The 27974-nt window shown below is 53.4% G+C and overlaps 2 protein-coding genes across 2 annotated transcripts; both read right to left on the reverse strand.

Annotated features, from left to right (window-relative positions):
* Positions 1–4161: 4161 nt before the first annotated feature.
* LOC128269126 (hemicentin-1) lies at positions 4162–17240 on the reverse strand. The gene is made up of 17 exons (XM_053006498.1): positions 17113–17240; positions 16550–16997; positions 12863–13186; positions 12627–12794; positions 12391–12549; positions 12252–12328; positions 12081–12179; positions 11858–12017; positions 11499–11789; positions 10618–11435; positions 10427–10556; positions 10108–10362; positions 9787–10047; positions 9577–9717; positions 6543–6637; positions 4884–5708; positions 4162–4818 (listed from the first exon to the last, which is right to left on the reverse strand). Exons 2-17 carry the CDS (start codon positions 16611–16613, stop codon positions 4162–4164), a joined length of 4524 nt encoding a protein of 1507 aa, XP_052862458.1. The 5' UTR covers positions 16614–16997; positions 17113–17240.
* Positions 17241–21970: 4730 nt separating this feature from the next.
* Positions 21971–23395, reverse strand: LOC128277593 (enhancer of split mbeta protein-like). The gene has a single exon (XM_053016073.1). The coding sequence runs from the start codon at positions 23372–23374 to the stop codon at positions 22562–22564; it is 813 nt and encodes a 270-aa protein (XP_052872033.1). The 5' UTR covers positions 23375–23395; the 3' UTR covers positions 21971–22561.
* Between the last annotated feature and the right edge of the window lie 4579 nt (positions 23396–27974).

A 27974-nucleotide genomic window follows, 5' to 3' on the forward strand; every position in this document is an offset into this window, starting at 1 on the left:
GGAGAGAAAATGGGCGGAGCTCTGATGCTGCGGATGCTGTGCTCGCGAGAGGATCCTTTTCCGAGCGAGTGCGAGCATCCTTTCTTCCGGGACTTCCGCCACAAAGTGCCGTTAGGAGGGTGCAAACTAACCTCAATCCCGAGACCTCCGGAACTGTCACCGCCGCCGTCACCGATGACGAGGTCACGTGCAGCGCAAAACACTTCCCTTGTCCATTGCACCGACTCGGCCGGTTTGCCGGTTTTCCGGCGTGCGGCCCGAGATGGCCGTGAATAATTCTACATTAACTGTACCGCAGGAGTGCGCCACGTCAACCGGGGCTGGCGAGTTGAAGATTAATGGCACTACTTTGACCGACTGGGGGGCCCTCCGATTTATGATTGCGGTGGTGCGTGGTGCGTAGGATCAAAATATTATCCATAACCGCGCGTGTGTCGTGGGTTTCCTTCCTTTCTTTCTCGAGGAAGGAAGAACTTTTGCGTTTTGTTTTGGTTGCCCTTGTTTCGTGCGGCGCCATCAAGTAGGTGCAGATGGACCATTAATCCGGAGTCGAAGTCAATCTCTTTCCAATTATTTCGGGATGATAAGCAATCGTGCCGGCGATGCCGCAAATTTGCCAACATAGTCGCGTTGTCGTGGTCGTTTGTCACGCTCGGCTCGGTGGCTTACGGATTGCCGGCGAAGCTAATCTCCAGGAGCGAGGTTGAAGTCATTAGAGGCTCATTTTGGGGCGCGAATTATGAGCAGCAGACGTTGGTGGTTTGGGATTTATTATTGGTACCGTGGAACAATCCGAGGATTCCTATATTCAGCAGGTAGCTTTAGGACCGATGCATCCACCTCTTCGGTTAAATCCATGAATGTCCTTTTAGAATAATTCTTTAAAACAGATTTCCTGAAATGATTCCGAAAACTATGGGCGTTCTGGACGCAAATTTATAGCGAGAAAAAATGAATTATTCAAACCCTGCACTTGGTTCCGGGTGGTTGGAGTTACCACTGCTTAAAAGCCCCAGCACGGTAAAGGGTTTCAGTCGACAGATTTATCGGGATATAGGCCGGCCACCGAGCCCATCTTCAATCGGTTGTCGGAGTTAATAAATTGTCCATCGAGCGAGGGGCCCAGCCCATTATTGAGACGTTTCCGGTGCCCAATAGATTCACCGTTTGCTCTCGCTCCCGACACACTCAGTGGTCACTTTCAGTGATGTCACCAAGGACGCCCTACTTCCCGCGAGTATCTCGAAACCGTGATTCTTCTTCTAACCCCGCCTGGAACAGGAAAAAAATGTCCATATGGTGCATCATCATCATAATAAGAAACTGCTCTTTTCGCCCGGAACCCTCGGGGGAACCACCGGTCGGCTGATGGAAAGTCACCGAGCCGTGTTAAGCAACACCAGGCCAGCCAAAATGTCAACCGAACCCCAGTGCGGCCCCGTGCCCAGGAGGGTGCGATTTGTTCTGCGCGAAAAGCGGCGCAAGAAAGCAAGAATGGCCGGCCTATAAAAAGGCGCTGCCGTCTCGAGCGGCACCACAAACACCCGCCAGTCATTGGATACTTCTGGTACACCGGGTCCGATTCGTCGGACCACGGAACACCCGATACACCAAGGACTAGCAAACATTGAACAATTTTTGGTGCCTCTTTGCAGCAGCGAATTCAATTTCCTCGCGAAGGGGCTATCACTCGAATAGAACACGTACTTTTAAAAAGCATCCGAACAGAGTAGTTTTAGTAGATCGATTGATAAGCAACACACGATCGTTTAAACAGCTCAGTCGAAGTCTAGTTGCGTTCGAACAACCCTAAAAGAAGTAGCAAAGTTGTAAACACGTATCGAACTTCTCAACCGAATTAGAACTACCAAGAAGATATGCAAAACACGGAACCACTCACGGAAGGTTCGAGTTCGTGGCACGCTAATCCACGCTGATGTTGATTCGCCTTAAATGCGGTAGATAATAAAATAATCTCATTTTTCGTAATGGACACCTCTAATGGGAGTTGGTTGGTACGGGAGATTAACGGATTTCCCAGAGCCCCGAGTCCCACTTTCGCCAAAACCGTTACAATTAATTCACAAACACACCACGCGGCGCGGAGGCTGCCATATTGTCACCCAGCATCACCCTCCGGAGCAGTCCTCCAGAACAGCTCCATTACTACGCCGTACACAACCTATCACAACCGGTGCAGCGTTCCCTCGGGACTGAGAGATTGATCGTATCTGTTGTGTCCTACAACACTCCGCAACACACTTCACTCCGGAGTGGCAACATAATTGAACAAGTGCCCCGTGGGAGAACCACGGCCAAGGAGGGAGGGTCGCCAACGGTCGGCCTCGGGGAACGATAAGTGGCAGAACGTGGCTGCAGCCGCCGCCGAGGGCCAGTGCATTAGAAGTCATTAGGAGCAATTGAATTATCGTTCGGCGCGACTGGCCATATGGTAAGTATCAGAGAATTGTCCTCAGAGCTGAGGATGGTTGACAGGTTGTGTTGTAACGCAGCAGAACTACCGACCCCGGACCTGGAATTGTTCAGAACCGGAGTATCAACTCAGGCGCCTGAAGGTATGCAATGCGTGTTCGAAAGGAAGGTAAGTGCTACATTTACAAAGCGATACATACAGACATCCCGCACCACGTGGTGCGCGGGGTGCCATTCGTTTTATTCCGGTGTTCCGACGAAAACGCGCGTGTGTGTAACAAAAATGAGTGTAACAAAACAATAGACATTACATTTTCAGGCTAGCATCAGCGGTGTAGTGTAAAAGTAGTGTTTAGTATATGCGATCCCGAAGCTTCAGCTCCAGTACCTCTCTCTCTCTCTCTATCTCTCTCTCTCTCTCTATTCGTTGTTGCGCTTAAACTTCATCATGTTGTAGATCGATGCCGCCTTATAGTTAATCGGACCGTAATTGTTGTCCTCCAGATCGGCGTATATCACGTCCTCGGGATACACGATCCCGTCCTGCAGAAGGGGCTGCAGAAGAAGGAAGGGCATTGGAAGGTTGTTGAGTAGTTTCGTTGCGAACATTGGCGGAGTCACCTCGTTGACGCGTAAAGTTTGTGCAAACATTGAGAGCGGCATTTCGCGCGGGTTAGTACTTTGGCTAGTGGTACGGTACGTGTGTGTGTGTGTGGAGGGGCCAAGGACACCAAGGAACCGTACTTACCGTATCTTACTCACTCGCCCACGCCACGAGATACTAGTCACAAATTAAAAACACATACACCAACTCACACGTGTCCCATTGCGTGCTGCGTATTGCAAAATAAAAATTGTCCATTTTATTCCTTTCCTTTCTCTCTCTCTCTCTCTCTCTCTCTGTCGGTCTGTCGCTTTGCCTATCGTTATCGGTCCCTCTTTGGTAATTGTCTTACGATACGCGCACACACACACACACACACGTGGTATTACAGTAGATTGCAGAGCTGGTAAGTTGGCTGCAAATTCGAAGTCTTAACGCCCTTGACCGACTTATAACGATATAGCCACAACAACAACAACGCCAACGTGCGCCGTGTGCAATAAAATTGATCCTAACTCTTTCTTTCCCTTCTCTCTCTCTATCTCTATCTTCACCTAGAATTGCTTTCGTTTCGTTTGTTTGTTTTCGGATACAGTAAGTAAACAAGAGCGAAGGGACTCTGTCTCTGGGTCTGTCTCTGGTCTGCGTCCGCCTCGTTTCTTTCTCTACTCTGCTCGGAGGTTTGATTTTCTTAAGAGGAGCTTGTCGGTTCCTAATAAATGTATGTATTGCTTTTGGCTTTGATCGTATCGTTCGCCTAAAAAGGGGAAAAGAGAGCAATCGAGAGCATCGAGAATTTAGTGAAACAACGCGTGCTGTGTCCTCTGCGATTCCGGCCTCGTGTCGTGGGTTTTGTGGTGGAAAACAATTTTTATTCTGCAATTCTGCGCGTTTGCGAGGACACCGAAGAACCACCGAAAAAGCCTCCGGTAGGTTGCGTGTTAATCGGCCACACAGTAGCAAGCTCAGACTTACCTTTCTGATCTGATCGGGATCAGAATCAGGATCCTCGTCGGTCGGTGGTGGGTGTTTTAGTACAAGGCAGCACAAACACACACACACACACAGGGGTCAGTCAGGGACGTGGTTTAGTCAGTGAGGAGTGAGTGAGTGAGTTCCTTGGTTTATTTGATTGCAAACTTGTCATTGTTACACATATTAACCGACTTTCTGTTAGTAGTAGTTATTATTGCTGAAGTACTCGTTGGCACGGGAGTAATGGGTTTAAAGGCTACGGAGCTAGTGTCGTACGGAAAGTGTGCTGCTGCGGGTGGGGGTGGCGGTGGAGGCGCCCCACGGCGCGGCGGATGTTTCTGCTGCTGCTGCTGGTCGTAGTACTCGCCCTCGCTGCCGTCCTGCTGCTGATGGGCCGCCATTATCGCGCCGCTAGTGTTGCGGTAGTGTTGCGCGGGGCCCCGGTAGTCGCGCAGCGTTTTCGAGTTGATCGAGTGCGACTTGATCTTGAGGTCGCGCACCGTCGCCTCGACCGTCTGCGATGGCTGGAAGTTAAAGCTATGATGTTTCTGTAAAGGCAGCTTGATGTGACGCCGGCCGGAGCTGTTGGTCGCGCTGCTCGACGCGGTCGTCGACGAGCTGCCGGTGGTGGTCGAAGAGCCACCGCCACCGCCACCGCCACCGCCACCTTTGCGCACGAGCAGCAGCTGGTTAATCTTGGCCTGCTGCTCGCGGCTATCGACCGGGAACAGCTCCTTCGGGATGACGATGCGCGTCTGCCGCTGCGTGATCTCCAGATAGTGATTACCGGGTGCACCCGAGTGGTACTGGCGGGGAAGGGCGCGAGGGTTAGTACAAGGAAGCAGGCCAGTTAGCGGGGTGCACTACTCACGTCTTCGATGGCCTGCGATAGGTCCCCGGCGTCGTCCGGGTCCGGGTGGTGCAGTCGAAGGGTCGACGATTCCGACAGGCCGAGCGGCAGGTTCATGTAGATCGGATCCAACCGGGTCGTGCTGGCGCTACCCGCCCCTCGGTGGTGGTGGTGGTGGTGGTGCAGCGTGGTCGCCTTCGAGACGAGCGAGTTGGTCGACGCGTACTTCCGGTGCCGGGGCGCCGGGATCGGCTTGATGCAGTCGTAGTAGCTGTTCGAGACCGCACTGTTCGAGCGGCCCTGCGACTTGCGGCCCGGCTTCTTCAGGCTCACCCGGTAGCGCTCCTGGTGCAGCGTCAGCGAACCGGAACCGGCCGGCCCCGGAACGGTCGACTCGTGGATCTGGATCGAATCGGTCAGATTTTCGTACAGCGGCGTCACCGTTTCCAGATCGATCAGTTTCTTCTCCGTCGCGGCGTGGTTGCGTTTGGTCGTGCGACCTGCCGACGGGGCCGGGACACCACCACCACCACCGGTTACGACGAAGCTGTGCGAGGACAGGGTATCGCTGGTGTCGAGGGTGGCCGCCAGCTGGGCTGCACCGGCCGCCTGCCGCTGTTCGGCCGCCGACTTGGAATCGTCGAACCGGAAACCACCGCAACCGGACTCGTCCGGGCCGGGGGGTCCGTGCAGGGCGTGTGGGTGCGGTGGGGCCGGGGGCCCGCACAGGCTCTGGTCCTTCTGGTAGTTGATGTAGTTGTACGGGTGCGTCGGGAAGCAGGACGGCGTGAGCGATTTGTTATGGTGTTTCAGCGATGGCGCGAGATTAGTTTTGCACAGCATGGCCTGGGAGGGAGGGGACACACACACGGGCATGCGAGGTTAGTGGGGACACACAGCATCGTTAGGGGCCGATAATGTAAGGGTCAGGCCAATGAACGCATCAAATCCGAAGTGCGAATGTCCAATTGGAGGGTCTATCAACGGTCGAAGAAGGCTTACTTTGATTGTTGAAACAAAGCGGCCGAATTCAAGTACCGTCACATTTGACAGTTACTAAATTTGACATTTAAATTATGCAAAATATTTCTTTATTATTTGTTACATTTTTAAATCATTTCAATGATTAAAAGTGTTGATAAGACCAGTCTTTAAAAAACCAGCATAAGTCCTGTTTTACTTTAGATCACTTTATTTGAAAGACTCAATTTAATGTTTTTTTATGAATCTTGGCCACAGTTAGATGGAGTATGGCCTTCGAACGCCGTAAAACTACAACAAAATCTAGGTCCTAGGCAGTTGCTTTATTATTCCAAAAATAAACTCCAAACAATAAGTCCGAAGACTAACTCATTACATAATTTTTGAGTTAAATTTATTTTCAAAACTGAATTGCGTGTGTTGATTTATTGTTCCCTGAGTATGGATGGTTTCCTCAAGAAAATATCGAAACATTTAACAAAAACACAAACTGGGTGTCTGAAGGGGTGAGTCTTGAAGTCCTCAAGGCTCCCCAGAACCTTCTGACGGACCGAAATACGGACCCTTCCGGTTCAAAAGTAACAACTCATTCGACCATCGATAGACCCATCTCCAACACGGAACGTGCACCGCGGAAACCACTCTATCGGCCTCGTGGCCGGCGGACTTGAGCAGCAAATTCGTTCTCCATTCGCTTACCTTCTTCGGAGGAGTTTGCAGTCCATGGAACGGAAGGTTTTCATATTCGCCTGGTTCTATCTGGGATCCGCCAGCAGTCGATGATTCTCCAGTAACTGAGAAAGAAGAAGAAACCCAAACCGGGCCGAGTTTAGTAACATTCGTCCAGTCATCTTCGGTTCGCGGGGAAAAAATTCGGGAACATCATCCTGCGCGGCGGGGGTGGTGAGGTGCTTCCTCCATCGTGGAAGTGGCTCCTCCACGCATGTGTGTGGTGTGGTGAGTGAGTGCGTGAGTGAGTGAGTGAGCGGAAGCGTGCGTGGTGCACGGTCCTCGGCACGGAGAATCGATTTTCCCGAGGAAAAACCGATCCACCAGGCCACGGGCGCACTCCTTGGCACCACATCCGCTTCCGCCGCGTTTCGGTTTGGTGGTGTGCCGTGCCGTACCATACCTCCCGTGGTCGGGCGAGCTAGCGCCGCCGTACCAACTTCCGGTATGCGTTCATCTCCACCATCGCCCCGTGCCGCGGTTCCGAGGGGCCCACCGCCGTCGGCCGTGGCCGCGGTAGCCGTTGCAGCAGCCGCAGCACCGCCCACTGTTCCTGTCGCGGTGGGTGGTGGTGGTGGCGAGGGGGGCGATGGTTCGTTGTCGTCGTCGTCGGTGGGTAAAGTTTGTGGCTTTTTAACATAGGTAATAACTGAACCAGTAAATAAGCATTTTTCGGACAAAAAAAGCAAACAGAAATGCAAAACAAACGCGCCACAATGCCGGAAGCCACACACACGCACACGGATGAGAATGGAAATAGAAAAGAAAACAAGCGAAAAAGAAAAGAAAAGAAACGAAACACACACAGAAACACGAGTTTAGTACAAAAAAGCAACACAGAACACGGAAACAACGGAACAGGAGATTCGGGGAAAATCAGGGAAATTAGGAATTATGGGAGTGGAAAGCAGGCGAGCGAAACTGCGTACCGTTGGCCGTGGAGATGCGCAACAGATCGATGCTGTTGCGTTTTTCGAAAAACCGCCGAATGCGCCACCGGAGCGATTGATCGTAGTGCCGGATGTTCTCGGAAGCGTCCGCCACCGACGCCTTCCGTGGTCGGGCGCACCTGCACGAGAGAGAATATGGGACCAGCCGAGCGGGTCGATTGAGCGGGGAAAATCCAAAAACACCCGACGTGACGCGGGAAAAAGCGCGGTTAATAGCTAAACTAACTCCCCCCAAAGTCCGGATCCCAACCAACACCAGGACCGGGACCTCATTTGCATAATTTTGCCGTTTAGACACCGATTTTCCATTGCCACACGGGCCCCTCGTGAGGGCCCATTAATTATTCAAGCTACACTCGGACCACCAACATTAGGATTAGTGTTCCTGGGGTGACCTACGTAGGAACCGTTTGGCTAGGTCCCAATGGTCCCCTCGTTCTATAGTAAACGGATCGATAATTAATTTAAGTTTTCCGATCCGTCATTAGGATAAACCTTGGCACCGTTGTTACATGCTAAAGGCTACGATTAGATTTGGAGGGCTTTTCAGCGGGGTTTTGTTTAGGTATTTCAGGTAATACTCCACATTCGACCCGCACCAGCAGCAGCAAGGATTGATAATTTAAGAGGCAAACAATAAATGTAACTAAAGAAAGAACTCAAATAAAATTATAAGCAACCAAAATAAGCACTCAATTAAAGCGAGGATGTCGGGATGTCGAGGATGTTAGTTTGTCTGGCTTGAGGTGTACTTTGTTAGAACTCCCGGCCACCGTCTTCCTCCAGTTACTCAGCTCTACTCGCGAAGGATTCGCGCTCTACTACCTAAAAACACACACACCACCACCACCCAATCGGATCACCTAAAGAGCAGGGGGGCTACTAAGTACTACTAAAAACATCAACCAGCAAAACCACTACAACACCGACTAGTGATAGGATGAGAAGGGTGAAAAAACATGAAACGCCAGGCGCGGCTCTTACCTGCGGTCTTTCATGAACGAGAACTCTGCGTCTTCGATCTCTTCCATGTGCATAGAAGCTACGCGAGTGAGTGAGTGGGCGCACGCGTAGTACGAGAACGAGTTCAAAATGGGGGTTTTAGTTAAGAAAGTAGAAAGTGTAAAAACAGGAAACACGATGGTCAAGAAGAGCGGAATTCGTAAAGACAAACACTGAACTGAACAAACCACAAACAACAGGGCAAGGGTATTATTGGGAAAAGAGGAACAGGTGGACAGAGAGGCAAAAATGGCGCGCAACGCAGCGAAGCGAAGCGGCGATGTTGCGAGTTTGAACGAGTTAAAAATGTTGCAAACAGGTTGTTACAAACCGAAAAGCGCACAGAACCGAAACATAGAAACAGCGGCAACGCGACGAAAGTAAAACAGCTAAGTAGTAGTACTAGTAATAGTAGTAGTAGAAGTATTTGAAAAGGACGCTCCTTTGCACTAAAACACCGACAAAGAAAGGGGTTAACAGAGAGCACGATCAAAGAGAAGGAAGCACGCCGCCGTGAGTGTGGTCAAAGATTCAACGGACAGACGGAGAAAGTCTTGGTCCACATGGGAGAGTGAGACAGAGTGAGTGAGTGATAGAGAATAAATAAAATAAAGTTGTAAAGTCTAATTCACTCCAGCGCAGTAGGCGCTTCCGAAGTGTGTTGCTATGCCTTGCGTTTACGTCCTCAGTACGGTCCTCAGCATAGCAACAAACCCATAGCGGGGAGTGTTCTTCGACACACATCGACACACACACACACACGGTTGCGTGAGAGAGACATACGGTGTTTTTTTTTGTAAGCTATCTCCGGAAAACTGCCAACATAACACAACTGGAAACGAAAACAAAACAGGTAACAAAGCCTGGGTACTACCTTTTTCACCGGGTTTTCGGTGTCGCGCGTTTGCGTGTTCTCTCTCTCTCTCTCTGTGTTGGTTTTGGTTTCTTTTTTACTTTTTTTTGTTCTTGTTCGTGTTACTTGTTTGTTGCTGTTCTTCTATTGTGTTCTTATTTGATTGGGAAGTCATTTGCTACTTCGCGGAGGTACTTACACTTCTCCTGCCGGCGCTTTCTTCGGCAGATGCAGATGATAATGATGCACACGAGGATGACGGCCAGCAGGAGGGCCGCCACGGCCCCGATCAGGATGTACGGGGTGAGCACGTCACCCTTGAGCCACCAGGCCACGTAGCCTAGAGAGAGAGAGAGGGAGTGCTTAGTAGTGTCGTCGGGCCAGGTCCAGGTCCACGTGGTCTGCTTACCAGCAACCTCGATCTCACACGGCGTACCAACGCCAACATTATTGCTTGCCACACACACGTAGGTCCGCATCGAGGACACGTCGTCGTCCAGCGTCAGGACACTCTCGTACGCGTCGCTCTTGACGTGCTGGCTCTGCACGGTCTCGTTCGCGTACTTGACGCTCCACTCGAACTCGGACTCCCGCGGGCTACCGGTCGCCACGCAGATCAGCACCTCCCCTTCCTCGATCTCCTTCCGCACGATCTGGCACGTGGGCTTATCTGTGGGGCCGGAAATCGATGAGTTCTAGGCTCCAGTTCCCCAACGCGGGTCCAACTTACAGTGTATGTCGATGTAGGCATCGGTCGAGTGATTGCCGTGCTTGTTGAACGCGGTACACGTGTAGTGACCCGCATCGTTCCGACCCAGCACGTCCTCCACGATCAGCGCACTGCCCTTGGCGATTGTCCGCCCGTTCCGAGTCCAGTAGAACGCCGGCTCCGGGTAGGCGCGCGACGAGCACACGATCTTCGGTGGCACCCGGCCTTCCTCGACCGAGATGGTCGCACTCGAGAGGGTCGTGTTCTCGGGGGGATCTACAAAAGAAAGAGGTCGTTAGCTAGGTCGAGTCCTGCGGAGACGAAAGTCCTGCGCTCTTACACTCTACACCGAAGTAGGTGGTACTGCGGACACCGGGCCCGGCGGAGTTGTTCGTCGACACGCACGAATAGTTCGAGCTGTCCTTGATCCGGTCCAGGATGCCGTTCGGCCAGGCGGACATGTTGAAATGCTGCCGAAGAGAGAGCGGAGAGTGAGCCAGAGGACAACAGGAGGCAGCGACTGGACCTTACCAGCACGGAGTATGCGCTCTCGAAGTCCCCGGTGGCCGGCTCCGCCGGAAGGTACATTCCGGTGATGTAGTACCGCTCGTCGCTCGCCTCGATCCCGATGCCATCCTTGAACCAAGCGATCGTACACGACGGGATACACTCCACCCGGCACGAAAGCGACACGTTGGTGGTGGAAAAGAGGGCTCCCGTGTAGGGCTGCAGCTTCTGGATGAAGGCAGGCGGTGCGTGCACCTCGAGGCTCTCTTCCGCGGCCAGTCCCTCGCCGCCCTCGTTGTACGCGTAGCACGAGAACGTCGTCCGCGAATCGAGCCCAACCGGATCGACCGTCCACGACGGGGTTACCACGTCCAGCACCGGTTTTCCTCCTCGCAACCACCTGTACCGGCTAGCGGCCGGATTACCCCGGTCCTCTATCGAACAGTTAAACGTCACACTACGCCGCTTGACGGCCACCGTCGGGAAGTGGACCATCGACGCATTGCCCGGCTCGTAGTACACGTCCAGCGAGCTGTCCTCGCTGACGTCACCCCAGCCGGCCAGATTGAAGCCTTCGCACGAGTAGTTCCCGATGAACTCGCGGCCCACATTCTGTAGCAGCATCTTGCTCGGGTCCACCTCGCACAGGTTCTCGTCCGTCCCGAGTGTCGCCTCCTCGCACTCGGGCAGCTCCTTGAGGAACTCGCCATCGAGGAACCAGCGGACCCGCGTCAGCAGCATCGGATTCCCGTCCACGATGTTGCAGAGGAGTGTGATGTTCGCCTGGTCGTTCTCGATCACCGGTGTGTCCGGGTCCATCGTCAGCATCACCGTCGGCTTATCTGCAATGGGAAGTCGAGAATTAGCGCCAAAAAGGATCCAGCACAAAGACCATGAGGACATACAGATCACATCAACGAACACTTCGTTATCGGACACGTCGAAGCCGATCGAGTTGGACAGCTCGCACGTGTAGGCGCCGATGTCGTGGCGCGTCGAGTTCTTTACCAGCAGCGCCGTCTGCTCCGGGTTGCCGCCCTCGTACCGGGCGCCGCTCACCTTGATCTCCTGCTGGTTCCGGTACCACTTGACGCTCTCGAGCGACGCCGGGTTCGCCTCGTAGTCGCAGAAGATCAGAAAGTCCTGCGTCTCGTTCACGGTGATGTTGTCCGGCTTGACCGACACCACCGGCGGATCTACACCCGGATCAGGGGCACGGGGGATTAGTGACAGGGGAGGAGGACGAAGATCGTGGGCTACTTACACATCACCTCGAGCGTTAGCGTGTCATGGAGCGGCCGGTCCAGGTCCTCCCGCATCACTATGTTGTCCGCTTCGCAGCGCATCGACGCACCGTTCTCGAACCGGGTCGCCGTGAAGATCATCTGGCTGATCGTCTCGAAGGTTCCATCGTTTTGCAGATACTGTAAAAGCGCAGAGAATGTTGGGTTCCGAGTGGGAGAAGTCGACTTGCGACGGGTACTCACTGTTTTGGTATTAATTGAAGTCATCTCACTGGACTCCTCGGTAATCAGTTTGGATGAGTTGTACCAGGTCATGTTGGCTGCTGGTCTTGCTCCGCTGACCTGCGACACAGAAAGAGAGAGAGAGGGTTCCGTTCCTAGTGCTGGCCACCTTGAAGGACCTTGGGAACCTACCTGACACTGAAGCAAAACCTTCGTCCCCTGAACCGTGTGATGTTCCACGCCGGATAAGTTGATCTTCGTGGGGCGCACTGTAACGAACAGAAACGCGTCATTAGATCCAAGGTTTAGGAGTGCAAGTTGCGGGAGCTACCTTGCAAATCGATGTGGAACTGATTGTCCACCGTCAGGTGGAGTTCCTTCATCTCCACGCGACAGTTGTAGGTGGCGCCCAGCTCCTGCCGCGACAGCGTCAGCGATAGGGTCGACTTCACCGTGTACAGTCCGTTGTGCTCCTCAACCACCAGCGTGTCTACGGAAGAGCCGAAGTCGTCCTGGTTAACCCTAGTTCTGGTCATCATTATCACCACCCCGGGCGGAGATACTTACCGCGAACTACGCGCCCCGATCGATGCCAACTTATCACCGGTTCCGGGCGGGCACCGTACACCTCGCACACCACCTGCAGGTCCTGGCCTTCGCGCATCGGCCCGATGTGCGACCCGTTTTTAATACTATTTCTATTGCCATCCTGCAGCGTAATGACCGATGGCACCGCTGAAACCAGGGAATCAGAGGTTAACTTCCGGTCTACTTCCGGTGGCGGATCTAAGGGACGGACTTACCATAAACGTTTAACGCTACACTATATGCGCCCGAGTTCTCGCACAGCTCCGACGGCTCGAGGAACGTCGTCTCGCACAGATATGTATCTTCGTCCGCGATCTCGACACTGCGGAAGATCAGGCGGCTGGTCTGGGCGAGGTGCGCCAGCGACAGCCGGTCGTGGTGGCTGCCCTCCACCTTGGCCACCTCGCCATCACCGGACACGACCGCTATCCGCTCGGTGCCCTTGAACCATTTGAGGGAATGCAGCTCGCCGCAGGTCGCGATGTCGATCGGGCACGCCAGCTCCACCTTTTCGCCCCTCAGCACGGATATTGTTTCATCTGAGAGACGGAGAGAGAGTGTGAGAGAGAGAGAGGTGAGTGCGAGCGAATCGGAAATCCCTAATTGACACACTTCAATCGATTTGGCTGACGCAATCAGACAGACCAGGGTTTTTGGGGGGACTACTTGACCTGGGCGCCGACGGTCGACGCCGTCCACTTAGTCCACGGCTGGCTGCCAACTCGCATACTAATACCCTCAACCCAATCGGCCTGGCTGGTTGGAGGTCCTTCGGGGGTTGGGCCGACGGGTATTATAATTTGTTGCCAGCCAGCCAGCCAGTCTCGTGTCGTCTAAGGGAGCGAGGCGCGAGGTGCACTTTCATCACCTGTCCCGGCGGTCGCTGAGTGGAACCCGACCCGCCCGACAGGACACGAACGCGAACGTGATTAAGGCTCATTCTTCTTCCACTTAGGCGGGTCCGGGCCATAACGGGGTGCGGGAGGATATCAAGCCAGCCCGAGTTTCGAGCCAGGACCTGTCAAGTGCACACTTCGTTGTTCTCACGTCACCGGCCCGGTTTTTTCATTCCCTAGCTCGCACCTTGACATGTCCCGCGGCGGAGTGGATATGTAAAGTGAGCTCCCGGAACTCCCTCGGAGCGAGGTGTGGGAGAGTTTCCCAGGATTCGCAGGAACAAGCGCACTCTAATGGCGTACCGACCCGACCGCCCGGGGGGGCTTATTTGGGGCTGACGGGAATTCTTTCGAAAAAAAAAAAACGGATGCCCAACTTTCCCAACGTCACACGCCGGAAGTTGGTGCGTGTATGTGGGGAAATGTGTTACGGCCGCCCTGACAGGTGGACGTGAAAGCGAAAGCTGGGCCGTGGAAACGTGTGGGGCGTGGAATGTGTGTCGGAGTTTTTCCGGCGACGCACCCCTAATGAGCGCCCCACAATGAGATGCCTACACGCCTCCAAAAGCCAATCGAACCCCCCACACCAGAGGCCGCTGGTTATGCTTCCTTCTGCTTCTTCGATCGCGCCTCTAAGGAAGTGACTCCAAAACGCACGGCTCAGCATAGAAGAAAAAAAAACGGCGAACGGCATGGCGAACAATGCTGGGAGCCGCGGGCACCCACGTGCCCCCGGAAGACGCATCCCACCCCGGTTCCCACCGGTTCGCAGCATTAGCATTAGACCGAGCATAAGACCGAGAGGTCGACTTTATGCTTCACCGAGCCCGGTGTGTCGTGCTACCTTTTGTTCGGCTTTCCGGCCACACTTTTCCCGGGCGCACTCAATTGCACCGGCTCCCACACAATTTTCATCCACCCCACAGAACACCCACCCCCTGGCTTTCGGTGCTCCCGTTCCGTGATGTTCCGTGTTGTGTGGGTGTGTGTTTTTCACGCGCCGCAGCCCGCCGGCCGGCCGGGGATCCGTTGTTCAAATAATTAACTACCATCCTGGGGGCCTCGAGAGGTCCTCCTGCCCTTTCCTCCGGTCGAACCGGACGAATGTAAGGTGAAAGTCCGCCCGCGCCCGGTGCAACTGCGGCCGTGCGGCTTTTCCCACAACACACGCGCACCTCATTCCGGGAAGGGTTTTCCACGGGAGCACGGAGCGGCGGCGGTAACATTGTAGGGCTCTGGCTGAATAGCACGACCGCAAGCGCCAGCCGGATTGCAATGGGTGACCCGACGCACGTCGACGGCGGAACATGGAAACGGGGGCTTAACAAGTTTGCTCTACATTTTCACAGTTCTCGTCCAAATTGGACTCTCAACCTCACTTAACAAGGATGTTGTTTTCCATTCGGCGCCCACCTTTAAACGGGGGCCGTGTCCGTCATCGTGCCGTCCTGTTGTTGGAAACTCACCAGTCAAACCCACCACCGTTTCAAACCCTGGCGGTGCCCGGTTTTTTGTATGTTTCTTCGTGAATCGCCCCTTTATGCCCACTGCGAATAATTCATTTCACTGGAACCCGTTGAAAAATGCCAGAAAGCTCTGCTGTATACATGAATGGGAAATTCGGAAAATGTGAGGAAAATTGGGTACACCCAATTGGCCGAACGGATCGTGTTACGGGGATAATAAAATTTGCCCATAATCGGCACAATTTGATCGACAAAAGCATCGCCCGTCGGCAGCGACTTCGAGACAATCACAGTGCGCTTCACAATGGGGCGTAACAATAGGAGCGCAAATGTGATCGAACTTGTTCAGCGCAGCGCCTAGAGCACAGTTCGACAAGTCCGTGTAGAAGGAAACTTTGGCACAAAGGAAATCTCCGCCACGCCACAACGCCATTCGCCAAATTCGTTAGAAATTTTCCCGAATTTTCCCAATATTCCATCGGCAAAGCAAGAAAGAATGAACCAACGTCGCTTCGTGTGTTGAAGGAGAAAATTCGCTCATTTATATTGAGCATCGTTCGTTGCTTACTTGGATTGACAACGATGCCAGCCACCGATGTCTGTGTTTGGGACGACCGCGATGTTCGACGAAGATCTGAGCCGATAATTCAATGCTTCGTGGAATTCGTAATGCGTTCGCTTTATTTATTTGTGGATTGGCAACGTTTTTTTTTTTGCTCCCGCCCAAGCGTGGTAACGCACCATCTGTTGATGGATTCTACTGCGAGATAGGTACGGCCGCCGACAACATTTGGCAATAATCAATGCTTGCTCGATGAACGGATTGGGACGTAACTTGCCTTTTATACACAAGAAGAGTTTAAAGCAGCACGAAACAGTTCGTGAAAAATCAAATGACAGTGTTTACATTTCTTAACTAAGTTTTGGTGCAAACCTTTGCCTAGTACGTGGGTCATTTAAGGTTATCGAAAACATCTATTTGAGAAATTGAACGTAAATTAGTATCGCATGTTTCCGATGAAGATACTAGAGATCGGCATAACTATTTCAAGTTTAGCCATGTTTATGTTGCATGTTATCCAAAGAACCCAAACACTGTTCCCGAAGAATTTCCTCAAATTGTGTATGGTTTTTGGAGTATCTTGATCTACAACAATTGAGTTCAAGTGAGGAAATGTCTCCAAATTTTGTTGGAAAGCTCATCAGTTCCTCTGTTAAATATCAATAAAACATTTGACAAAAAAGTTCCAAAATCGTCGAGCAGCGCAAGCTTCAAATCTTTTTTCGATTGCGCTTAAATCAGACGACGGGTACAGTAGACGTAAAATTTGGCCCCAAATCTTGCTCAATGCCTGTGAAAACCTCGTCCAAACCCAATGGTGACTCAAATTATGACCCACAGAAGCAGATTTACAAGCTTGCACCATCATTCCGTCCGACACGCGCAACACCAGAGAAACCAGCAGCGGAGAGTGGCTGGAATTACGGTGAGGAATGCCCGAAAGTAACGCTACGAATAGTCCCCAAAGATGGCGCTTACCTTGACACGATGTGTTGCTAATGTGCAGCAGTATCCATAAACTCAGTATAACAATACTATTCATATCTAGTAACTATCAGATGCCAAACTTTAATCTATAACAAACAAATACATCTATGCCGCGAACCGTGTGGCTGTGTGTGTGTGACGACCGGGGGGTGGTGTGATGGGGGGTGACACTGGACACTACTAATCTTTCGGGGGAGCACTACTTTCTGCACTTCACACACAACTGTTCACTGTTCACGCTCGTTGTGGCTGCTGCTGATGGGGCGGCGAAATGGCAATGGGAGCAGCGGCGCCCACTGGTGATCGCGATGGTGGTGGTGGTCGGAGCGATAGTTGTAGTACTGCTGGCCGTAGTGGTCGTAGTGGGTTGTCATTCCTAAAAATAAGCAGCCGAAAAGCAGCACACAACAGCAGACAGAGACCGGCCTACCCAAAGTGCCTGCACAGGAAGACAAGAAAATAAATAATTATCACGTCGCCCGATGTCGGCGAGTCAGCGCGATGAAGATGAAGTCAGCCAGCCATTATTGGCCAACTAGCCGCGCGGACGGGACCTTCGAGCGGGGAGCGAGATTTTCCGAGTGAAGCGAATCGAACGAAATAAATCCATCGGAACAAGGACACCGTCCGACGACGACCGAGACACGGGGCCCCCCATTTGCATTGCGATGCACAGTTTTCCACGGCCAACGAGTGGGGCTCACTGTTTGCTGGTTTTTCTCACTGCTTACTCTCGCGGGTCGCCTCTCTCCGCGACACGGCACACGCGACGGAAGGAAGCGAACGGCGCGGAGTTCGAAATCGGGCAATCGGAAGCAACAACAACACGGGACGGCCCAAGAATAGGGAAAATTGAACTTGGAAAACTCAACACTCGATTCTCAGACACCGCTCACGGCTCACGCTCACGAGCGGACACTTTCTCGCTCGCTCTCACTCTTTCGTTCTCTCTTCGATTAAAACCGGACTCGACGTCGACGTTTTCACTCAATTCGAAGCGACGCACGCCCGCCCGCCGTCGCCGGGAAAACGGGGTTCCATCCTCCTCCCGGGAAAATCCCCCCCGCCGCGTCTGGCCCACGGGGGGTTGCGTCTGTTGCGGATTCGAACTATTCGTTTGGTAGAGCGCGCGTGCACCACGACGACGGAACACTGGAAACACTGGGGCTTTGGAGCTTCTTCTAGGTTCGCTTGATGCTGGGGACCCTCTTGGCACAGCACACCTGTCACAACACACCGCAGACACACACACACTTCCGGAGGGATGGCTCGGATCGGCACCACAAACACTTCCGTCCGGGCACGGGTCACTCTGTCACGGTGTCGACAACTCCGACGAAGGGCCCGAACTTCGCCTACTTTGCGGTCCGGTCGCTGGCGGTGCGGTTTGGCACTCGTGGGGCTTCCCTTTGGACAGCGTCTGTTTGTTTGTTTGTGTGTGTGTGTGTGTCTGTGTGTGTGTGCGAGTGGACAAAGCACCACTTCGATCAACAACCGCACGCTCGCATTCCAATTCCAATCTGTCTCTCGCTCGCTCTCGCCTGAGAGACAGTGACCGACCGAGACCGAAGTGGGGTCCTCAGCAGGACATTGGATAGCTCTCACCGAAAAATTAGCCCTCTCTATCCCTCTGGCGGTGGGTCTCTCCCGTTCGATAGGACACCAACTTCCCGCAGGATTGCTGAACTGCTACGCGGACTCTACGCGGACCGATTGGGTGCGCTTACGCAAAGCCACGCAAAGAATGCTCAGCACGTGGCGGCAGAACAACGAAGGGCCCCCCACCCCCTCTATTTGTTTTTTTTTTCTCAACTTTTTTGACATCTTGCCCATCATCAACGTCGTCGTCGTCGCCGTGCGTTTGACACACTCGACTCGAGACACGCACCTCGCGCGCCTCTCTCTGTGGTGTCGTTCGGTGCACACGAAAATGTCATCGTCACGCACGACCCACCGGCGGCCAACCAACCGAAAAACAGAGAAGAAAAAAGCGAAAGAAACCAGAACCATCCAAGGCAAAAATATATCCTCCCGTCACGCACTTCACGCGAAGATCCGTGAACCACCGTGGAGCTAAATTTGTCAAACATTTCTGACAAATGAAGCGACAAATCTGTCTCCGCGCGTGTGTGTGTGTGGAAGAAAAAGGCACCCGAAAGGCGGTGGGCCGTTCAGCCATGACTTGGAAGGCGCCCCATGATCCCGGACACCGACGACCTGGGTCCGATCGGTCCCTTCCGGACCGATAATCCTGACCGGATCCAGTGTCAGGGGAGAAAATCGGATCGCAGACGGACCTCGGACGGTCTAAATATAAAAAAAAAGGAATCCGCGGTCCAATCTATCTCGCTCACTCGTGCCCCAGCGCTTTCTCTCTCTCACTCTCTCTGTCGGGCCGCGGAGGCCCGCGGATCCCACCGGTGTCGGGGTCGGTTGCGCGAAAAACCGAAATTCTATTTTTAAGGTATGTCGCCACGGCCTTCGCCGCCGTTGCCACCCCGTCCGTCCTGCCTCTTCAGCACACTGGGCGCCTGATCAAGAAGAGGGGCCCGATCGGTTGATGAGGTTGCGATTCGGTATTTGTTGAATCGCCGTCCGCTCCCCGTTCCCGTATTGTGCGGTGTGTTGTTGATCGGCCATTTTCCGCACGGCAGAGGCCTTTCCACGGAGGGTCCTCAGCACGGTTTGCTCAGCATCTCTCCGCTCGTTTGGCGCAAGAGTTCTTTCGAATTCTTAATTACTCCCTCCGTGTCCATCTCTCGCACGCGATCTCTCGCCCAAACGCTGTGACACAGCGCGGAGTTGCTCTCCCCAACGGCCAAGAAGTAATCCGCCGTCGCCCCCTTCGCCGCTGCCGACCTCACCAGAAGAAACACAAAGGGCACTTCAATTTCCCAAACATCCGCCCGGTTCCGCTTTCCGTTTCCACATCGAATTTCCATTCCACTTTCCACAGACACACACACACACATCCGGACGGGGTCCCCGGGCTCCCGGGCTTTCCAATTTCCCGATTTCCGCAGCCCAGCGACACGAGATTACCCAACGCGTGGCGGGGGGGGGGGGGGGGGTACCACTGGAGGCACACGCGGCGCGGTGAGAGAAAATTTGCGTCGACTTTTCCCCACAGAATGCCCAGAAATTGGCCCGGAGTTTCTCTCGCACTTGGCACGCTTTTCTCACGTTCGCTCTCTGCGAGTTGGCGCTCCGAGGACCGAGTCCTTGCCCCACGGCCCTGGTGGGCTGGGCGTGGGGGGCTGGCCAACCGAGCGGCGCTGAGCGGGTCCTGCGAGCGAGGCTGAGATAAAATCAATTTTCCACTCGCGCTATCTCCAGATCTTCGTGCTCGGTATTGATTTTACGAGCATCAAAAATTCACACACACCGCAACCGCAGGCCCTCGGACGGACGGACGGACCGACCGCACCGCATTTTCCGACCCGATCCGGGTTTGGTGTAACTATTTTCCTGCCGAGCTCGGGAGCTAATGAATAATCCAATTTTCACGCGGGCTGGATCCAGGAACAGGAACGGGTTGTGGTTGTACGCCATTCTCTGACACGGATTCCCGGCACGGCACTGGCACGGGATTTTGTGACACATACACGCACACACACACGCACGCATAATCCATGCTTTGCGACGGATTTTCGTTCGATTTTCACTCGGAAAAGGCGCTATCGGACCACGCACAGCAATAGACACGGAATACAAGCGATGGGCGGACCAGAGGACAGGGTAAGACCAGCCAGAGCAAAGGGGCCCTGTCACGCGGAGAACAGAAGGTGTATTACTTTTGTATTTGTCGACTGTTGAAAATAAACTGAAAACGCAGCAAACGACCCCATCGAGTCGAGGCCCCCCACAGGCGCCGAGAGCGAGACCAGAACACGGGAGAGCGAGAGCGAACGGGAACGGCGGTGGTGAGCGTGAGAAAATGACCGAGCGTCACGGTTCGGTGAGAAAACTGAGCGAGCGAGCTGTGTGTGTGTGCGTGTGTATTTACAGGTGTCCGCAGACAGCTGGTCCCCGTCCTGGCAGGAGCAAGGCCATAACGCCATAACCGTCGGGCGTCTCGTCCTTTCTAATGGTCGACGGTGTCTGGAGTCGGTCAGGAGTTCAATGGTCCACAGGACACGCTGCCCTCGACCCGCGCCGCACAGTGACCGCGGGTCAGTAACGCGGCCGGGGAATTCGTCCTGGATTGCGGGCCATTGACACGGAATCGCCCATCAGCAGCGTGATCGGAGTAAACAGAAATCTTGCTCATTAAAACGTGACACTCCGGAACACACAGTCGGAGTTATTCATCTATTTTCCGAAATTATTTAACCAAGACAAAAACGAAAGGGAACGCAACACAAACGGCGTTTATTATCGCGTGGGAAGATTTGGATCGCTCGCGGGGACGGACCGGATCCTGCCAACCGGAACCGTGACACTCCGGTGGGCAGTGGAACTCCCCCTTCGGTCACAGGCGCCGCGACAACCGAAAGGCAAAACAAAACGGAAGACGGAAAAACAAGGGAAGCGCGCGCCTTTTTTCTGGAACCTCTGTGGTGAGTTTGGTGAGTGTGGTGAGTTTGAGCTGTAAGAAGCGCGAGCTGCTGTAAAGCTTTGCGAATGCTTCAAGAAGAGAAAGCTTTCGCGCGGCGAAAAGCTTGAGCTTTTCAAACGAAACCGTTTTCGCCCCGCAGGACCGTTGGTTGCGGTTCGCTTTTCTCTCTCTCCTCCAGGACTTTCTCCTTTCGCAGGAACGGCTTTTTTGAACGGCCGTCTAGACCGTAAAAGAGCGCAGAAGAATGCGACCGTTGCGATTTGGCGCAACAGGATCCGTGGGAACCGGCGCGAACGGTGATGATTCATCCTGAATCATCCTGAGGTGAGCGAGACAGTCGGTGGTGCCATCGCACTCACACCGCACCGCCGCGCCCGGTGTTAAGTATCATCATTTGACCGTTAATCGCGGTTTTTTTTGCCCCGTTTCCTTCGGGTTCGGGCTCGGTGATGAAGATGCTCAAAGCGGAAAGCCGGAAAACCGGAAGCCGGGTAACCGTCGCAATGAAGACGCAATGCGCATGCGAATATGTGTACGACAAAGAAGAAGGAAAAGAGATATCAATTTGCTCGACGTTGGCGCTATTTTGATGTGATTTTCGGCGAAAGGACGTCTGATGCAACTGTCAACCGAATCGGTCGACTTTCGACTTTATCTGAAGGCGCAATCAATTCTTGATCCAGACTCGGGCGGAGTGGTTCTAGTAACAACCTGTCACCAGGTTCTTCCATCTTTTTTTCCCAAACCCTTCCCCAAAAAGCGATGAATAATTCGAACAACGAGATGTTTATGTTTTGTAATAGCGATTTTGAGCTATATTTTTTCATAGTTTTCCACTCTCTTTCGCTTCTCTCTTTTGATTCGTGTGTCTGTTGTGTATTGAACAATATGAAATCACAAGGAGTGGCACCTCCTCTTTTGCTAACAACTTCACCTACAACGCCACTGGCTTGCCGAACTGGCTTTGAACTGAATATTTGGGCTTCTCCAGCCGCTTCTGCTTCTGAAAACCTACGTTTCCCGTTTCTAAATGCAGATTTCTTAACAACTCTTCTCGCCTTACTGTAACTACTTAGTATATCACAATGATCCTCCTCTCTTCGTTCCTTGGTCCTTCAAAACAAAACAGTCTCAACACTGCCCGGCCGCCCGAATTCTTGTACTCCGACCTCCTAGACCAACTGGAGTCACTGGGCGTAAAAACGTTAACGTCGGCGTCGGCGGCGGCGGTGCACTTAAGGACTAACACGAAACATTAACACTATTAAAGCTGCAAACCTTCTCTCCCTTCCTGTCCCTTCCTGTCTCTGTTGCTCTCTTGTTCTGTTTCTCCAGAAAATCCTGCGCCTCTCCCTCTGTCTTTCTCTCTTTCGTAAAATGAGATCTATTGGATTTGAAAGAATTTGGTGTCCTTTTGTTCCCGGGCGGAGGGCGATGGAGCCTGCCTACCACGGCCGCCAGACGGATTCGACGGCGGACTGTTGGAGCTTGAGCAGTCCCTCAGCCTCGGACGCGGCAACCGAGGCCGACATCGGATGGTCCTCGCATTCGCTCGGGTTCGGCGAAGGACTCGCCGACGGGGCCATCAGAAGCGTGGTGGACTCCTCGCTGCGGTACGACTGTGGGGTCAGCGGCATCGGGTAGCCGACCATCGGTGACGAACGGCCGGTCGAATAGCACGGTGAACACGGAGGTGAGCTCGACGAAGACGACGACGATGGGGCGGAGGCGTTCTGATGGCCATCGCCACCGGCACCCACAGAGTCCGACGAGTCAGCTCCGGTCCCGCCAATGTGGACCGTAAGGGGGGACACCTTGTCGAGATCGTTCAGTCGGTGGCCAAGGTGCGTCATCAGCTTCGTTCCGAGTTTGATGTCAACGCCGGGCGTTGAGGCCAGACAGCGGGACACCTCGTTGGCGGCGTGTGTGAATCCGGCCCGGAAGCGGTCCGCGTCGATGACGGGGTTTGCGGCAAGCCGCTGCTGGCGGCGCAACTTGTGCAGGTGGCGCACCGTCAGCTCCAGGATGTCGGCCTTTTCCAGCTTGGCCACGTTCTCGCCCTCCGACTGGAGCGCCGACACCATCAGCTCCTTCAGCTCGTCCAGGCACCGGTTGATGCGGGCCCGCCGTTTCCGCTCCAACATCGGCTTCATCACCTTCCGGTACTGGTAGGTGCGGGACACGGGCTCCAGCGAGGACAGCTTGCTGCCGATGCCACCCGCCGCCGACTCGTGGGCCACCAGATTTGCGTAATCCATTGCTGTGTGTTTTTGTTTCTGTTTATGCACTCCTTGCACTTGCACTGTCGGCGCCCCAGAGACACCGTTTTGCGTCACACACAGAGTCACTCTGGTAAAGCTTCGCGCTCTTTCACCGAACAATAATATGTTGCGCACACCCCGCACACTGGACACACCGAGGATTTGTCGAGAGAAAAGTCGAGTTGCAGATCGTGTGTGTGCTGCGCGCGTGAGACGTTGCTCACTGCTCGACGGTGCTTCGTAGAATGATACCGTCATTTCCCACTGCCGGTCGCTTATATAGGGGTGGCCGAGCCTCGACCCAACCCGACCCTATCCGCCGCCGTCGCCGCCGGCTGCAAGCCCGGCCGCGGCGAGAAGAGTGCGCTCGCCGGCCGAGCGAGTGAGATGGCCGGCCCAGGCCCCGGCCGGGACCCGGGTTTCGGATCCGTGGGAAACTCGCTCCGACCGTCGTTCCCACACAGCGGACGCACCACCTGCAAATGTGTATATATGATCGTAACCATCTGTCGCTTTTATGTTTTGCTCCCTCTCCCATTCTACGCTCGTTCGTTCGCACGGGTCTCACTCCGGAGAACCGTGATGCCGGGTGTGCAGGGTGCGCCGGGTGCGAAGGGGGCCGAGGGGTTGGGCCCGTGCTGCCCGTCAGAAGGGTCCGAACCGCGGGCGGTCGGGCAACGATCGCGGACGCGACTCGCTCTCACTCACTCGCCGGTGAGACGGCTCTCACTCACGCTCACGGACCGGAGGCCGCGCACGGGCCCCGGATTCCGGCTACCGGGGGCCGCCGCCGCCTCGCGCGTGTTTGTGTTGTGGCCATCGCCGTCGCCGTCGTCAGCGTCTTCGTCTTCGCCTTCTTTCTCCGGGCTGCTTTCTTTCCCCCTGCCCCCGAAGCCGTCACTGGTGTGGCCGACCGTGGGAGCGCGAAAAAGGCTTCGATCCCGGGGCCCCGGAATAATAATGGCGCATGCTGGCGCGCGCATGCGGCCAAAGTGATGCTCGTGCGCTCCGCGCGCGCGTGTTACCCCGCTTCCCCCCCGGCAATACCTCCGGTCGATTCCGCTTATCCGTCCGTTCGTCCGATCGGAGACGGGGAAAACGGATTCCCGGCTTCTCGGGATCGGTCCACGAGTTTGCCACGAGCGAGTTCCGGTGGTGGCCGTACTTTATCCGCTTCTGCTCGCTGCCGGAAGCCCGGCGGAAGCGTGAAGGTGAGCGTCAGAGGTCACTACACCAAACGGGCGGGCGTTTGGGTGGTTTATGGCAGCCCTACTCCCGGGGGGTGGAGTTGACCGGCGGCCACCTCACCTCTCTCTCTCGCTCTCTATCGATCCCGTGCCAGTGTGACTCGTGCCGGGCACGGCACGAGATCGTCACGATCGGTTGGGGTGGCACGCGTTTCACGCACGCCACGCACCAAACCGCCCGCTGGTGGGTGGCCGCGCTGTGGGGGTGTTATTTGGGGCGGCTTCGAATCGGTAGGTTGGGATTGCGTTTTTTACGTCTCGGTCGGTCGGTATGCGATGCAACGACCGCGGACCGCGCGCACGTGCCGCGTGGATAAGCCGCCCCCCCGGGGGCCTTGCGGACCGGAGAGTGTTGGGTGGTGTGGCGCAATGTTTCGCTTTCGAAGCGCGGTTTTGGGCCACGCCTGGCAGGATTGACACGTGCCATCACAGCCAAACGGGTGGTGATCCGGCGACCAATCCGGCTTTTGTTCCGAGTGAAGGATTTAAGGTTCCGATGCACCTTTCTCACTGTCGTCCCTCAAGTATCGCCGCATTTCAATACGTTTCTGGACGGTTTTTCTACTTCTTCTTTTTCTTCAATTCACCTCGATTGAGGGCATTCCTTTAGACCAGTGTCGTACTCGTATCTTTTCGTCATTTGATGAGTAATTTTGTCATTCCAAGCGGCTAAGAACTTTGATGATTTCACGACGTAAATCTTTATCACATCCCCAATACAGCAGTTGTCCACTTTAAATAACGAACTCTAGATGATGAAACCATGCAGCGCAGACGGATGATCTTAGGACGAACCAAAGGATTGGATCGTTACGCCAACGACAAATGGCGTTCCCAAGCGCTCACCCAACTGAGTACTAGTCATGCCCGAATATTGCTTATCTGATGATCTGGCGGAAAACGGTTTAGAATCTGGTATGGTCATTGACTATCATTTTAAATTTCTTATTTCAACAACTTAAAATTTACTCAGAATGGACGACTCAATAGAACGGATAGAAACGAACCAAAAGTTTCTCATATGGTTGGGAGAAAAGTGATCCATAATGTGAATTCCAAAACTTTTTTTAAGATGTTTCCGATAATCCAAAACGGAAAATGGAAAATTGGAATTTGTTGGAATATTGATTGCCTTTTTGAAGAAGTCTTGGTCGTTATTGACGAAAAACTCTAGCAATATATTAGGTAGTCTAAAAAGAAATCCATTATTTTTGTGTGTACTTCAAAACATTATTTAAGATGCTTTTAATTGTCCGATTTCGGTCAAATATGCATCGTTTTGTTGGAAAATTTGTTTAAAATTTTAAAGTTGCCTCATAATGCTTTTTTATTAGAAGTCTTGGACGTCATTGGCGAAAAACTCTTGCAATCTACTTTCACAATCTTCTCTAATTTCTTATCACGAAGGAAGTTTTGCAATGCGCGAAAAAGGTAGTGATCGCTTTGTGCAAGGTACGCACTTTACGGTGGATGCATTAAAACTTCCCAACCAAGCTCCCGGACTTTCTGGCGAGTCACTAAAGAGGTGCGTGAAATTTCGTTGTCCTGATTAAACATAACACCTTTTCTGTTGACCAATTCTGGCCGTTTCTGATCGATCGCTAGCTTCAAACGGTGCAGTTGTTGACAGTAGAGATCTGAATTTAGTGTTTAGCCACACGGAAGCAACTCATAATAAATCATTCTTTCCAAGTCCCACCAGATACTCAGTAGAACCTTCAAGGCCGTTAGCCATTGTTTGGCCACCGTTTGAGCTACTTCATCAAGCTATGGCCATCGTTTTTGCACAATATTGTCGTATGTATCCCATTTCTCATACCCAGTACCGAGTTGTGAATGGTACACAAAAAAATGAATCATTAGGTCCAGTGGTCCAGCGATGGTTCATCTACGTCACGAATCTTCTAATACACTTGGAATGGATTCATTGCCTTGCGAATTCAACGAATTTTTTGTGAAATTCTGCTCTGCTAATGAAACATTAGGATTCAATTTTCGTTCGTTCCAAGGGCCCGTTGCAAGGAAACGGGACATAGGTCTCAAGCTGCTTCAAGGTACGAAGTCTTCAAGGGGCATTCTTCCACAATATGCGCATCCAAAATATATAGGGACGAACTCGTGTGTCAAGGTGTTCGGTTCGGAGGGAAGAATTACGCATTACGCGCAGCTAGGAGTTCCCCTTGAACGGGCTGCATCCTAATTTCCTGACCCCCGGTGTTGTTTCCCAGACCTCGGACCCTCGGTTCTCGGCTGATAACCCCCATTCCCAGGCGTGCGCGAGCGCGCGCGCTGTGCGTGCATTCCAGCGCAACGGTGCGCAAGGAGTTTTCCTTGCGCACGAGGGTTGTTGACGCGTGAGGATTTCCGTTAACCTCCCGGTTCGGGAAACGGAATGACCCTTCCGATAGTTTGAGCGCGCGCGCGGCAGCAGCAGCTTGCGCACCTCTCCGAAAAAGTCAAGACCGCATGCGTAAGAATAGGGAATGGTTAAGGAGCCACCGTCGTCGGCACGAAAGTGTGTCGCAGCGCACAAGACCGGGCGCATAGGGGTTCGTGGCACGAGATAGAGAGCCTCGACTTTTCTTTCCCTAGTGCGCCCTAGTGCTAAGCTGGATGGTTTTCCGACCAGGTGCACCAGCTGCATGGAGGACGAACGTATCTTTGTGGAAAACTGTTGGCGAAATACAAGCAAAATGCCCAAATGGTGTCTTAAATAATACCCGTAGATGACCGAATGCTCGAAGGAATTCTAATGGGCCATTGGTTTGGGTTGTTTCATTCTCGGTGGACAATTTCTTCGATAATTGATGGCCCCGACAGCGAACACGTTTCAATTATGGCTCGGGGACGCATCGCCATTAACCAGCAAAAGTTGCTCAATCTTACTGCGTCAGAAAAAGGATTGCGGCCACTTTTTATGTCGCTAGCGAGCGCCAAAACCGTTGATGGTTCTTGTCGAACAATTTTAATTAAAATAATTGCCACTCTAATTGTAATCAGAAAAAATCGCGCACACGAAGAAGCGAATTCCGTTACAGGAGCAGCGGACATAAATCTGAGGACAAAACCGGCGGCGAACGGACACGCAAAACGGGACAATTTAAATATTTGTATCCTGGCGCCGCGCGTTCGCGAACATGCGCGCGTGCAAATGTGACTCTGCCCCGATCCATTCGCTCTCTCTCTCTCTCGCTCTCCTCGTTCCCTGCGACTTTCTTCTGACCGCGCGCGATCGCGGCTCCTCGCCGGCGGCGCGCGTGAACCGCATCAATTCATCAATGAAACGAGTCAATGCTGTGGCGGCGGCGACTCACATGCGCCCAGCATAAGTCCGCGGCGCGCGTGTTTAT

Source organism: Anopheles cruzii, chromosome 2 (genome assembly GCF_943734635.1).
Source record: "Anopheles cruzii chromosome 2, idAnoCruzAS_RS32_06, whole genome shotgun sequence".
NCBI lineage: Eukaryota > Metazoa > Arthropoda > Insecta > Diptera > Culicidae > Anopheles > Anopheles cruzii.

What these genes read in the sequence shown, in the direction of transcription:
- LOC128269126 (XM_053006498.1), bottom strand. Translation starts at nt 16,613, where the DNA reads ATGAATAGTATTGTTATACTGAGTTTATGGATACTGCTGCACATTAGC. An exon ending in GTTCCACATCGATTTGCAAG is followed by an intron (nt 12,329 to 12,390) that starts GTAGCTCCCGCA and finishes TGTTCGTTACAG; the next exon opens with TGCGCCCCACGAAGATCAAC. An exon ending in AGTGTTCGTTGATGTGATCT is followed by an intron (nt 11,436 to 11,498) that starts GTATGTCCTCAT and finishes TTCCCATTGCAG; the next exon opens with ATAAGCCGACGGTGATGCTG.
- LOC128277593 (XM_053016073.1), bottom strand. Translation starts at nt 23,374, where the DNA reads ATGGATTACGCAAATCTGGTGGCCCACGAGTCGGCGGCGGGTGGCATC.